Source organism: Eleutherodactylus coqui, chromosome 8, assembly GCF_035609145.1.
Source record: "Eleutherodactylus coqui strain aEleCoq1 chromosome 8, aEleCoq1.hap1, whole genome shotgun sequence".
In the NCBI taxonomy this organism is placed as follows: domain Eukaryota; kingdom Metazoa; phylum Chordata; class Amphibia; order Anura; family Eleutherodactylidae; genus Eleutherodactylus; species Eleutherodactylus coqui.
The window spans coordinates 125275959-125291579 of record NC_089844.1 but is presented as its reverse complement, the minus strand read 5'-3'; the positions used below and the strand labels follow the sequence as shown (position 1 = coordinate 125291579).

Below are 15621 nucleotides of genomic sequence, written 5' to 3'. Positions count from 1 at the left end.
ATCGGGAGATTAGACGCTGAAATTAGACGGCACCATGGCGACGGGGATGCCAGCAACGGAGCAGGTAAGTGAATAACTTCTGTATGGCTCATATTTAATACACGATGTATATTACAAAGTGCATTAATATGGCCATACAGAAGTGTATAACCCCACTTGCTATCGCGGGACAACCCCTTTAAGTTGTTCCTCCTTCCCACCACACTGGTTGATCTGTGATTTTCTAGCAGAGGTTTTCTCCTTGTTCCTCCCCGGTCTCTCAGGCTTAGGCTCTGCCTTAGATTATTAGACTGACTCAAGCTCTGCCCACTTCATCTTTTATACTATCACTCTAACCCAACCTGCAAAGGGGTTCTATCCCACCAATCACAGGCCCTCCTGAACCTTGTTGACCACTTCCCTGGCTGTTGCTAGGTGACCTAAATTCACTAGGGGATGAAGAATCTTGCCAGTACACATCATACAGTGAGGAGTGGTAAAACACCACAACGGCATTAGACTTCACATTTATTGCACACAATAATAAACATGATTTAACCCTCACACAACCACAGAAGTGCTGTAGTACCAAACTCTGGGGTACTACATATCTATCTCTTTCACTCTTTCATATCTACCTATTCTTCTGTCTATCTCTCTCATATCTATCTATATCTACATATCTCATATCCATCTATCTGTCTATCTAGGTATCTAGAAGGGGGTTCTTTACTGTAAGAGCAGTGAGACTATGGAACTCTCTGCCTGAAGATGCGGTGATGGCAAAATCCAAAGTGAAGTTTAAGAGGGGACTAGATGCCTTTCTAGAGCGCTATGACACTACAACATATAGACATTAGATGACCAGCGGGTTGTTGATCCGGGTCTTGGAGTCAGGTAGAAGCTATGAAACATTGATCCAGGGATTATTCTGACTGCCATTATGGAGTTGGGAAGGAATTTTTTTCCCCTCTCAAATGGGCTTAATTGGCTTTTTTTAGCCTTCCTCTGGATCAACAAGAGGGTGTGGAAACCGTCTGAACTAGATGGACGTTGTCTCCCTTCAGCCTAACATACTATGTTACCGAAACCTCTATTTTCCCAAGAAGTGAGGGTCCCAGAGGTTAAACCCACACTATGGCATACTATATGACATACTAGTAGAAAGCTCATCCCAGGAAAACAACTACAATATATATTTAGCCCAACACCACCCATTAAAAAATATCTTTGTTGCCCATAGCAACCAATCACAGCACAACTTTTATTTTACAGTATAAGAAATGAAAGCTGCGCTGTGATTGGTTGCTATGGACAAGAAATGCAGATTTTCTTTTGGACAGGTCTCATAAGAGGCCCCTCTGTAGATGCTATGGTGATGATGAGTGAGTGTGCGACTGTGCGGTATAGTGTGTAGTTACATAATGTATACACAGGGGGGCAGAGTTGTTTTGATAACCACATCAGGCTAACATGTATATTAGATCCTGTGCATATGGCTTAAATGCTTAAATCCCTTTAACTGCGGCTGCAGAGTTTGTACATCATACAACATATTTAGTTCTGCTACATTGTGAATATATTACATTTACAGAGCAAATCCTGAGGCGGGTTATAATGACCTAAGAAATGCATTCAATGCCCTAAGCTATAATTTGATCCTGTCCTGGCGTGGATTACACTGTACTTATACCCTCGTATAATTATAAAACGGCCTCCTGAAAAATGAGAGAAAATGGGAAAATCTCACTGACTTCTGTAAAAGCTGATTTATAGTATCAGAAGCCTCTGTAGATGACAAACCCAAAAGTCCTTGATTACTGCGGGATGTGATGACAGTGACAAGCTGAATAGCCTGTGTGAGCTCCATGGCTTGGTGACCACCCAATACTTATGGTCTCATAGGAGCCGGAGAGCCGGCATTCTGGCATCTACTACTTATTACTGTTCTTCACATACTCTTATGCCATCCATTCCCAAACTCCATCTTTAGTCTTCAAGTACTGTATGTATTTAGGTGCAACTGAAATGTTGCCATTTAATTCCAATCATTGCTTTAATAATATCTTGGCTGGTGGTAATTACAGTGGCAGGCTGACCGGGCAGACTGGCAGGGATAGCTTTGTGTGATGTAAATTCCAATGAGCATATGTAGCTCAAAGTTAAAATACAGTAAGGCTGATTGCACACGGCAGAGCCAGATTCCGCATGCGCAATCCAGGCCCTGAGAGCAACGGCGTCCACGTATACCTGTCTTTCTCTTCACCTGTACTGCGGATGGTCCGCACAGCTCACCATCAGACATACACAGTACAGGTTTTTTTTTTAAACTCCTGCTTTTCCCGCGCCATTGCCTAGTGATGACGCAGAACCCGTGACCTTTCCGCAATGTCAATTCGCGGAAGGACCACGGGTCGGATGGCTTCGATTGACTTCAATGAAAGCCGTCCATGCAGAATTTGGTCAAAAATGGAGCAATTGGTTTCCGCTCGTGTGCAGGAAGAATCACTTATCCATAGCATGCTATGGATTGTATTTGCTAAGGGAACCTGGAGGCGGACGCCCGCCACGCAATGCAAATCTGCCCATGTGCAGTAGGCCTAAAGGGGTATTCCACGCTGAGCTGATAGAGCTCATTGCACAGAGAATATTATTATAGCTGGGTCCATTCATTATAAATTGTATAGCACTAAGTCTTGTGATAGCTAGCGATAGTCAGGACCAGGGGCGTAACTAAAGGCTCAGGGGCCCTGATGCAAAACCTGAGCTGGCGCCCCCCCCCCCCCCCCCTCTATCTGTATCTGTACCCGTACCCATACCTAAACCATGCTGCACAGAGACATAACTTGAAGCTTCTAGGCCCCATGCAAAACCAGTAACAGGGCCCCCAACTATAATGCTTTATTCATAGTACTGGGCTCCCTATATGGAGAAGAGAGGCCTTATGGGCCCCCTAAGGCTCCTGGGCCCGGGTGCAACTGCATCCCCTGCATCCTCTATAGTTACCCCCCGGTCAGGACTGTCGGACAAAATATTAAGGCTGGGATCACACAGGACGGAATTTCAGCAGAATTCTCGCGGAATGGCCACACCAGAAAAACACGAGAATTCCTCTGGAAAAGTGCAGCTTCAAAACCTGCGGGTTTTGAAGTGGTTTCGTCATCAACATTCTGCTGCGGCTTTCTCTCCCCATAGAGAGGAGAGAGGCCGCTGCAGCAACAAGAAAACAATTAACTTGCTGCGAAATTGAATTCCGCGCCGCATATCCCTTTCGGCTTGGCTTGGCCGCAGCGTGCGGATGAGATTTTTGCAAAATCTTGTCCACTTTCCTGGCTAATGCTGGGATTAAAAGCCGTGGGCGGAATTGCCATGCGGACATACCGCACGGAAATCCTGCAGCCATTCCGTCCCGTGTGAACCCAGCCTAAAGTTATTCAACATTTCCCTACTGTTTTTTATCCTGGCATCAACATATTTCCTTGCCGTTGTAATAAAAATCTCTTTACTGGTACATCTGCTGTCTGCTTCGTATCCTGAACTCTGCGCCGTACCACCTGCGACATATGCAGTAAGCCTGCCGCAAAACGCGGCGTGCCAAAAATCATTGCTAGAACTTATTTGACCTTCCGCAATGCTCCAACCTTATACAAAACCCTCACAGTGTAGAACAACTCCTCTTTCTCTCTCTCCCTCTGCCCAGCTGATAGTTGGCACAGATCCTGGAAAATTAACGTATTGCCTTATCATCTCACGTTCACTTCTTCTAGCTTGTAACAGGTCCGGTAAAGCTGTTTACACGGTACATCCAATAAACACGGCAAAGAGACGGACGAGCCTCCTCGCATTGTTACAATTTGGGATTCCGAGTCGGAAGGCTATTTAGACTAATTCATCCTTGAGATCAAAGCCCACACACAGGCAGCTCGGCGGCCTGCAGCTATTTTCCTTTGACTCCGCTTCTTGACAGCGGTCCTTCATATCTACGGCTCTGTTCCCTTTTGAAAAATATTGCTTCCTTTTTATTAAAAGAAATGGAATTGCTATCTATTACAGGCCAGGAAACATCAGAGCGTTTGACTATTTGCGGCTGATGTGGGTACCTGCGAAGGATGCTCTGTTATCAGAGAGTGCTTCGGCCGCCTCCGTCCCTTTAATAAAGTCTATAAAAATAAGGACTTTCATATATGTATTGCAGAACTCCCATTTGTTTGCTTACATAGAGGAAAAAAATATTTATCCTCAGCACCGACATCTTTTTATGTCTACATCGGGACCACCCAGACGGCAACATTCAAAGTCAAGGAGTTCAAAGGTTCACAATAGACCCGACCAATTTAATCAAGATTTTCCTTGCCTTTTCTTATAACCAGATTGGATGCAAAACAAAATATCCCAACAGACTAGCTGTCTGGGTGTCTAGGAATTTCGAGAGAACAACCTCATACTCAAGTCAGAGGGAGGGGAGTACATTGGGAGACCAGAGCTCAGTAGAGCATCCCCCCCCCCCCCCCCCCCCACCACCACCACACCTCCTCCTCCTTTACAGGAGCTGGAACAAACAGGACCCAGCACAAATACAGAAGCCACATTAGAGCCATATTCAGGGACCTGCACTATGTTCGACCATACTCAGTACCCTTATAATTGCTTTAACTATGATGGAGATGAGTATCCAACCTGCAGCTCGGATGAAGAAAAGAAGTGTACCAGACCAGCCTATAGGTAAGAGGGGTTTGGTTTAGCAATGTGAGTTTCCTGATATTTTTGCAAGTAGTTGTTCCTTTTAGTTGATGTGAGTCTTCTGAAAAGAAAAATTATTCGATAGTAATCTACAGAAAAATGTTTGTTTTTCTTTTTGTGGCTATGTCTGCTTTAAATATTATTATAATAATTATTAGTGGTAGTATTGTGGCAGATGATTTAATAATATTTGATGGATAATAACAAAATATTAATAAAAGTAGCAGTAATAATAAAAAATAGCAACGGCAACATCACTGAAATATTATCCATAACTGTGTACTAATTGTTAGTATACTAGCCTATAGAACATCTCAAAAAATAAATATGTAAATAATAATATGTTATTATAGTAGTAGTAAAAGTAACAGTATAAAATGGTCTATAAAACATATATATATATATATATATATATATATATATATATATATATATATATATATATATATATATATATATTAGTGATAATAACAACATAAAATAAACAAATTAGTGATCATTTATAGTAATATCTCAAATACCGGTAACTTACAGTACTGTGCAAACGTTTTAGACAGGTGAGGATAAAATGCTACAAAGTAAGCATGTTTTCTAAAAATGTAAATAGAAATGTAAATTGCTTATTTTGGTCAATTAACAAAATGCAAAGTGAAGAAAATAGAAATGTAAATTATATCAATATTTTGTTTGACCGCCCTCCGCCTGCAAAATAGCAGCAATTCTTCTAGGGACACTTGCACACAGTTTTTGAAGGAACTTAGCAGGTTGGTTGTTCCAACATCTTGGAGAACTAAGCACAGATCTTCTGTGGATGTTGGCTTGCTCTTCTGTCCCTCCATGTAATCCCAGACAGACTGGATGATGATGGTTTATCTCAGAGGTCTGTGGGGCGGAATCATCACTTCCAGGACTCCTTGTTCTTCTCTACATGAAGATAGTTCTTAATGACATTGGCTGGATGTTGGGGGTTGTTGTCCTGATGTAGAATACATTTGGAACTAATCAGATGCCTTCTGATTGCAACATTTTGCAACATTTTATCCACACCTGCCTGAAACTTTCACAAAGTACAGTAGATTCACTGAGATAATAATAGTAATAATAATAAAAATAGCGGTAAGAAGAAGCAGAATGACAGTGACCTGTGGAACATCTCAAATAACTTCTACTCTTAAATACCAGTATGAAAATACTACCACCACTAAAGATAACATACTTAGAATAGTAACAGAATTCTGCACATATTTTGACATAATAGCATCCTGAGTAAATGACACTTCACCATGGATTATAAACCTAATCTCACTCAATCTACAGGGATTATCAACATTGTAATCATTTATTATGCAGTTTTCAAGTGTCCCATTGCAAAAAATAGCAATCGCTGATGCCCCTTTAATTGGTGTAGTTGATTTTTGGTGCAGTAGGTTAAAAGACATGGTGTATCCTATTCTTTAATAGTATCTTATATGATATTACATACCTTAACCAATATATAATATTACGGTATCTTATATAATATTACAGTGTTAGAGGCTGCGGTGCTGAAAGTGTCAACTACAGACGTAGTTTTGTTTAGCTTGACTCTTAGCACGGCACACCATAATATTATGGCGCGTTATCAGGGGGGTATATTCACTCTTCGGAATACTTTACAATGGGTTTTGTTGTATTGAGAAAAGAGAACTATAGTTTTTTAATTGGTTACGATAACTTTCTGAGCCCGGCTATCACAATTAAGCTAAAGTTTGCTGCATCTATAACTATTACATAAAACAAGTTTAGCTGCAATCCTATCAGCTATGCCGAAGAACAAACTCAATGTTGCCACCTTTTATATTATAGTCTTATAATATATTCAGAAGTTGTCAGCACCTTAAAACTATACTGCAAAGTACAAAATGCATAATGAGAGATCCTAAACTGTGAAGGTTGGGGCTGGGAGTTGTAGTTCCACAACCGCTGGAGAGCCACATGTTCAGACCACAGATAGGTATCTGCTATAGGTATATCCAACCAAACTCATCTATCGCTGATTGTTCCCTGTCTACTATTTGTGTTTCAGTTACATTGCACTGATTGCGATGGCCATCCAACAAAGTCCTGACTGCAAGGTTACTCTGTCGGGTATATATGACTTTATCATGAAGAAGTTCCCATACTACAGATCGAACCAAAGAGCATGGCAAAACTCCATCAGACATAACCTGTCTCTCAACAGCTGTTTTGTTAAGGTAAGTACAAGACAAATGTGTCAGATGTAGCAGAGCCAAATTTCTCATAAGGCAAAACTGATCCTGGAATCCCCATTTTCGTTTGTAGATAAAATGTACATATATAGTTATCACTCTGCAGAAGCAATGCAGCTCCAGAGAGTTAATGACAAATTCAGCTCTGCACATTTTTCAATGGATTGTATTCTTCCTAAGGGAAAATATTCAATAAACTAATATTAAGGTTTTTAGTAGTGCTCCTTCTTCGGCAACAGTGGTGTGCATTATGCAGTGCGGTGCCCTAGCTGCTGCAGAACATCATAATACGCAACTCTGATGCTGCAGATCATCCTGCAATAGACCTCAGATGCTACAAAACATCATATTACATAGTTTAGACGTTACAGAAGATTATAATACACACCTCAGATGCTGCAGAACATCATAATACACACCTCAAATGTTTCAGAACATCATACTACAGAACTGACATGCTACAGAACATTGTAATACACTGCTCAGATCTCCTTTATGAAAAGTATGCAGGAGTTTCATGTCAATCAATGTTACAAAGGTAGATGCCTCTCACACTTGAAGAAGATGTTCTGCAGCAGTTTCAGTGTGCACTATAAGGAATAATTTACTATAAATTAGTATATAAAAAGGCTTGGGCTTGTAGATGGTCACATAACCCCTTTGTATTCTTGATAATATTCTTATCAGTTACAGTAGGGGTATATTTGTAATGCTTCTAAAAGACCACATATACACATTGTAGCATTAAATGAAGAACGTTACCTAATGTCAAATGAGAGGCATTTGAAGGTACGGCAAGGTCCCAGAGGCTGCTGTGGGTTCTATTCAACTTGGAACTAGTGATGAGCAAAGTTTTGAAAAGTTTGGCCACTTTGCCAAACTTGCAAAAAGTTCGGTTTAATCTGAATTACTTTGAACTAAATTAAAAGTTCAACAAAACCCATAAAATTGGTGTAAAACACTGTCTAAGAACCATAGAAGCCCTGCACAATGCTCTGAGGGTGTTATACAGGGCTTGTATGGCTCTTAGACAGTGTTATATACCAGCATTCAGGACTAGAGTTTCAGGAAGAATTTTGCTTAAAGCTCGGGTTCAGGCAGGGGCGTAACTATAGAGGATGCAGGGGATGCGGTTGCACCCGGGCCCCGGAGCCTTAGGGGGCCCATAAGGCCTCTCTTCTCCATATAGGGAGCCCAGTACTATGAATAAAGCATTATAGTTGGGGGCCCTGTTACAGGTTTTGCATTGGGGCCCAGAAGCTTCAAGTTATGTCTCTGTGCAGCATGGTTTAGGTACGGGTATGGGTACAGATAGAGATAGAGGGGGGGGGGGGGCAGCTTACCTTTTGCATCACCGTCACTGAGCCTTTAGTTACGTCCCTAGGTTCAGGGCTTGTGGCAAACCACACTTTTAGCAAAGTGTGGCCCAAAACAGGGTTCTGCTGGTTTAGTTAACTGAGCACTACTTGGAACCCTATAAAATATAGCCATTCACTCACATTTTAGCAGTTTCTCCATACCTTCACTGCTCCTTCTCTTTACCTCTTTGATATGGAAGGGTTGTTGTCATAATATTGTGTCGAGGATGTGATATCACTGCAGCAGCCTGCAGCTTATCATCATTCTCTCATGACGTGAAATCCCTATGGACATTATGCCATCCGGTAAAGCAAGGGACCGGGCAGCAACAAAGGGGGAAAAGATCATTTTTTAAAAAGTTAGTAAATGTTAATGATTTTGCTGTTTAAGGGTATATTCACACACAGCAGGTATCTTCCCCAGTGGAATTGGCTGTAAAGATCTGGCTTTATAGAAAGGCTTTATAGAAATACGCAGCACAAATTGCCCTGCAGTGCGGACTTTGTCAAAGACCTAATATAGGTCGAAACGTCGCAGTGGGTTTTTATGGAGGATTAAAGAGAATTTTGCATATTTATGCTGGAGTCCTGACTTCGCCGCTTAGTGATCTGGTGATATGGCTAGGATATGTCATCACTCTGTAACCAACCTCTGCGATCCCCACTAATCGTTATAATAAGGAACACAGTGCTGGTGATATTTTAGCGCTGTGCCATTACTTTATAGAATGGGAAAGTCACTTTATCATCAATGGGACTGTCATCCTATATATTAGAGCTATGTATTGAAATCAATAAACAGTCAGTCATTTATATCAATGGCTATTCACTTCAATGAAAATGTGATCATCCTGCCTCCAACATACAGAAGTTTCCAAAATAATCAGAAGGGGTAACGCAGCCCCTTCATTCTTGCAATTGATGTTGGTCTCAACTCATAGACTCCAATTGTGCCATCTTCTGATATGTGTCAATGACTTGCCAGAGGATAGACAACGGTTAACATTGACACCAAGTCATCTCTCATAAGGCTAAGCACTTACAACTATCTTGCTTGTAATTTCCAATTTGCCAGCTTCCTCACTAATCCAAATACCATCAGTAGATATAAAATCAACCCTTATTTCCAATACATATTGGGATCATTCTACATCGTGCAATGCAAATTAAGCTCTGCTACATCTGTACTGACATCCACACTGGAAATGTACAGAAACAAATCATATATTCCTATTAAAATAGTCTCATTGAGGTCCTTCAGACTCCTTTATGAAAAAGTTTTGCAAAACTTCTTCTACGCAGTGGACCCGCCAGAATGGCTAGCGGTGTATACAGTATATTAATGTACCACCAGCCTTTTCATTCCCTGCATCTCTATGGTGTAAGACAGCCTCTAATTCTCAACACCAGAACTTGGATTATTGCTGCCATTCTATGAATGGTTTTAAGGTCTGGTAGACATGATTGGGCTTATTCAAATATCTACAGTTGTTATAGAAGGGCAAAAGGTACGCAAAAGGTATTTTCTGACTTTGGGATTAAAATGAGTTATGTTTTTTTTTTAAATTACAATACTAATATTTGTACTATGAAATAGGTGTAATAAACTGACACAATTTCACCATTTCTGTATATTTTATTCCTATGATGGTAAAAGGAAATGGAAAAAAATCTCTGAAATGGTACAAAAATAAAGTTGCAGCTGTATTAAAAAATGCAAAAAGTATTTCGAGAGTCAGACAAATGAGAAATGTTATAGCTAGTTAACAGTGCATACTAAAGTTGGTTACACTGTGCCTGGCCATTAAAGTGTATAAGCAAATCTTCCATTACAAATGACCTTGATACACATTTTCAAGGTCATAATTATATTGCATTACAGTCCTGCAGAATAGTCCCTAGATGGTTGTCCTGTGAATTCGGGAAGAGGTACGCAGCACAGCTAAAGACAGTTTTCATCCCGCCGTAATGGTCAGGATCAAAGGCACCGCTGTTACTAGAGATGAGCGAACATACTCGGTTCGGGTGTTTTTGCACTCGAGCACCGCTTTTTCCGAGTAACTGACTACTTGGACGAAAAGATTCGGGGGGCGCCGGGGAGCGGTGGGCGGCATGGTGGAGCGGGGGGTAGCAGTAGAGAACAGGGGGGATCTCTCCCCCCCCCCCCCCACTCCCCTCTGCAGCCCCCCGCTCACCCCCGGAGCCCCCAGAATCTTTTCGTCTGAGTAGTGAGTTACTCGGAAAAAGCGGTCCTCGAGTGCAAAAACACCCGAACCGAGTACTCTCACTCATCTCTAGCTGTTACTAGTTAGTAGTGGTGCCTGATCACAGATTAGAGAAATATACTGATAGATTACAGCATGCAAAACTTAGCTAATATATGATAAATAAAATAAGTTAAAAAAAATAATCCCTTGGTGAAATTAGTTATATGTATATACTACCGATAGCGAAACCTAATAGCTAAAAAATACATAAAAACATAAAACATTGAATAGTTTAATAGGTTAGTCAATTCAATAGGTTATTTAATGCTCCTGCACACTTGCGTTTTTCTTGCGCGTTTTTTTCACGCGATTTTCAATGGGACTTTCTAATGTTAAAAACACATCGCAAGTTGGTGCTTTGCAATTTTTGTGCCATGCGTTTTTAAAAATTAAAAAGTCAAAAAAACCGCAGTGATATCTCGTGAAAAAGATGCACAAGGAAAACGCACGTGAGTATTCACCCTTAGCCTGAACCAAAAATGGTATAAGAGACAACCAAACAGATTTTTTCATCCTGTATCCTCCCCATCAAAAAAGTATAAACATTTCAGACGAGTGCGTTTTTGCTCTGTAAGTGGTCCATGTTTTGCGGACTGTAATATGAAACTAATGTAATTCTATATATCGATTCATATGGCCATATTTTTCATTGGTGTTTTTTAAAAGCGCAACATGACCTATTTTTCCCATTTTTGCCTACGTATTGCTAGTATTTCCTATTGGGTAAAAATGGATCAGTATTTACCCAGTAGATAATAAAATATAAGGAGGCAAATATTGATCTAATAGTGATGAAACACAGTTGTAATGTCATCTGTAACACGTCCGAAATACAGATCCATATTATAGGTGTGTTATAGAGATGAGCGAGTATACTCGCTAAAGGCAATTGCCCAAGGGAGCTGCGAAGTGGAACGGAGGGGAGATCTCTCTCTCTCTCCCCCCCCCCCCCTCCCCCCCGCTCCCTCCTGCTGACAGCCGCTACTCACCGCTCCCCTGCGCCAGCACCCGAACCTTTCGTCTCGAGCGGGGAGATACTCGCTAAAGGCAATGCTCGCTCGAGCAATTGCCTTTAGCGAGTATACTCGCTCATCTCTAGTATGTTACAATATACTCGTCTGAAACCGGCCTAATATATTAGGCCGGTTTCAGACTCTACCTATATGGTAACTAAAATGTACAATTCTCCTGTATAAGCCATGCTTGGTCATTAAGTGGTTAATCCCTACCCCAAAATTATTCAAACCAGAGGCATAACTTGAAGCTCCTGGGCCCCAATGCAAAACCTGTAACAGAGCCCCCAACTATAATGCGTTTATTCATAGTACTGGGTTCCCTAGATGGAGAAGAGAGGCCTTATGGGCCCCCTAAGGCTCCTGGGCCCAGGTGCAACCGCATCCCCTGCATCCTCTATAGTTACGCCCCTGATTCAAACTATACTTGCCGACTGAATTTATATTGCTTTAGATATATACATTCTTCCAACCCTTTAATATATATAAAGCAGGGGCGTAACTATAGAGGATGCAGGGGATGCGGTTGCAGCCGGGCCCAGGAGCCTAAGGGCTCATGTCCACGGGGAAAATATGATTTAGGATCCGCAGCGGATTACCTGCACGCGGATCCGCACCCCATAGGGATGCATTGACCACCCGCGGGTACATAAATACCCGCGGATCGTCAATAAAAGGGATTTTTTAAAAAATGGAGCATGAAAAAATCTGGACCATGCTCCATTTTCGTGCGGGTCTACCGCGGGGACGGCTCCCGCGGGCTTCTATTGAAGCCTATGGAAGCCGTCCGGATCCGCGGGAGACCTAAAATAGGAATTAAAAGCATTTACTCACCCGCAGCGGGCCGGGAAGGTCTTCTCTTCCTCACGGCCGCATCTCCCTTCCTTCGGCTCGGCGGATGTGCCCGGCGCATGCGCGCGGCACGTCGACGACGTGCCGGCGACGTGCCGCCGGCGTCAGGAATTCATCCGCCGGCCGAAAAAGAAGATCCAGCCGTGAGGAAGAGCAGAGCTTCGCCGCCCGCTACGGATAGGTAAATTCTTATTTATTCGTATTTTCAGCGCTCATGTCCGCGGGGCAGGAGGGACCCGCTGCAGATTCTACATGTAGAATCCGTAGCGGGCCCGATTTTCGCCGTGGACATGAGGCCTTAGGGGGCCCATAAGGCCTCTCTTCTCCATATAGGGAGCCCAGTACTATGAATAAAGCATTATAGTTGGGGGCCCCGTTACAGGTTTTGCATTGGGGCCCAGGAGCTTCAAGTTACGCCTCTGATATAAAGATTTAGGTTTCCATTCATCAACAGTGTTTTCACACCGGTTCCGGATACAACAGTGTTTTTTTGTGCACTTTTTGTAAAGGTCCGGCATACATAACTGGACATAGAAAAACTCAGAATACAACGATTGATTGCCTGGTGCAGGATGGCATCTGGCATCAAAACTGTCACATCGGATGCCTTAATCTGTCTCATAGAACACTGTGGGATCAGTTCTGACACCAATTTCCCTCTGATGTTTTACTACTATGCTGGAGGAAAAAAAGCTGTATGGCCTGGTTGGTATATGGGAACCCAGCCTTAATCTGTAGTGCTATGAAAAAAATCTGAAAAACTCAGCTCTGTACATCTGCACTGTACCATGTGTCAAGTTGTTTTCTTACTTGCTGAGTAGCCGGGTACAAACTAATATTGTGTTAAATTTTGAAAGCCCACTTTAAACTGATTGATAATATGGGATGTCCAATGAAAGTAGCCATTTTTTTTCTCTACAATCAAAATGTACTCTTAGATTCTTGCCTGCCTCAAGATAACTGGCAATATCATGGTATCTTTTTCAAAAAGTTTTAAAAAATGTTGAAAAAAGGCCAGTAAATATTAGCAATCAAGAGAAGGAATCAACAAAAAACAAATGACTTATAGTGTGGTTGCATCTCACAGTAGTAAGCTTTCTATTATCAAAGGTTAAAGGGGTATGTCCGAGATCATTTTGTTTTCTAACAGGTCCCCCATGCCATAAAATAATAAACAGTATAATTGCCATCTTCCGCACTGGCAGCTCTATCCTCAGTGCCCAATTGGTATTTATATGCAGCAGTCAGCCTGTCTATTGGACTTCACAGGCTGCTGCAGCCAATCACAGACCCCAACAATCAAGAGATGAGATGTGTAATTGGCTGCAGCAGCTTGTGATGTCCTATAGACAGGTTGCTGTAGCCTGTAAATATGACATCACAGGTGAGATCTGGGGGAAATATGGGGAGTCGGGAGAGGTGAGTACAATGACTGTTTATTATTTTATGGTATGGTGGACCTGTTTTTAAGAAAAAAATTATCTCAGATAACCCCTTTAAAAATCAATTTAGTGAGGCAAGACCTGCACCAAGGCAGATTCAGTTTACTTGATAGACAGACTAGTTTTATCCATATGATTTCTCAATATACAGAATCCTGACTGCTTCTTCTTACTTCTAATTACAGGTTCCAAGAACAGAAGGGAATGATAAAGGGAAGGGAAACTATTGGTCTTTTGCTTCAGGATGCGAGTCGATGCTTGATCTTTTTGAAAATGGGAATTATAAAAGGAGAAGGAGGAGACGAAATATGAAAAAGTCCCAGAAAGATAAAAAACAAAACCTGAATAAAAACCATCATTCTGGAGAATTTACTTTAATGGGATCTTCAGAACAAATGGTGACTGGCCAAGAAAACAGGCTAGAACCAAGATCCAGACCGGTCGACTCTGATATCCTGTTCTCTAGCAATATCTCCACCAGACAAAGTCAGTCAAGCTCAGGCCTTGGAAAAACAGAAGAGATCAAATTTAGTATTGATTATATTTTATCATCTCCAGACCCTTTACCGATTCTGAGACCCCAGCATAATATTCTTGATAACAAATTCCATATTTTGGACTCACAGTCGAGGAACCTCCATCTCTGGAGTTTATGACATTGAACACATGGAAGCATCATCTTAGGGTTTTACCTCCAGTCATTACAAGTAATATTCGGCATCGGGCTCTATAATTCTGCTATGTTTATTGGTTGATGGGTCATTAAGATGTAAATTTTGCATTGAGGTAGATAATAACATAACCAATCTATGGTTGAGTTCTCTCAGATAACGTAAGTTCCTGGATAGAAAATTAGCAAAGTATATTGATCGAATGGAGAATGCAAATCACTGTTAAAAAAACAAAACATTCATTGAAGTGTTCAGTATAACACAAAAATTCCCAAAAACCCAAATTGTTGTCCTTGGCAGTTGTTTAATATGATCTGTCTCTTGGGCTAAAAAAGGTTGTGCACCCCTGGTCTAGAATCTATTACGGTCTAGAATCTGGAAGACAGGGTGTTCTCTGCCTGCTAAGGTTTGCACTCCGTTGACATCCCGATGTGGGTTCCTCGTCTTCATGTGAAAAGCAAACCTATACGGCTGCTATTTCTTGAGTCACTCAAACCATTAAGCACCAATTTCTATAGGGCCATTTTTCAGTTTCTCAGAAGTGGGTGCCAAAAGTGAGATCGCTCCCTTGTTTGTACCCACAACCTGTAGACCAAGACAAAAGTAAAATAATAACCCCATTGGTAGGTATATTGCTCAAAGTCTTGTATTTCACCTGGAGCAAAAAACACAAAGGCGTTCCCATGTTCCTCACATAGTAATTCAATACATTAAATGAAGGTAAGCAGAAAATTTTGGAAACTTTTCACTCTAAATTTTGGGAATAAAGAAACTGCAGTTCCCAATAAATAGATCTGACGACTTCCTGATTTTACCTTATAGGCTGCTCACCCATATTTTTGATTGAGGCTTCATGCGTATCGTAGAGCTATATTTACATGTGCCGCCATATAGTGCTCCATACAAAACATTATTACAGAGGTGTTCTGTACTAGAAACAATGCATCTAGCAAGGAATACCTGTGTAATAAGCATCCAATGAAGCGTGGCTCAATTTTGATTCTGTTGGATTTATACAGACTCCAACCTTCAAAAACACTTACTATATGT

At 41.4% G+C, this 15621-nt stretch overlaps 1 protein-coding gene across 1 annotated transcript; it reads left to right on the top strand.

The window, feature by feature from the left end:
- Positions 1 to 4594: 4594 nt before the first annotated feature.
- FOXL3 (forkhead box L3) lies at positions 4595 to 14556 on the top strand. Its single transcript, XM_066577833.1, has 3 exons — positions 4595 to 4701; positions 6785 to 6953; positions 14086 to 14556. Exons 1-3 carry the CDS (start codon positions 4595 to 4597, stop codon positions 14554 to 14556), a joined length of 747 nt encoding a protein of 248 aa, XP_066433930.1.
- The last annotated feature ends 1065 nt before the right edge of the window (positions 14557 to 15621 follow it).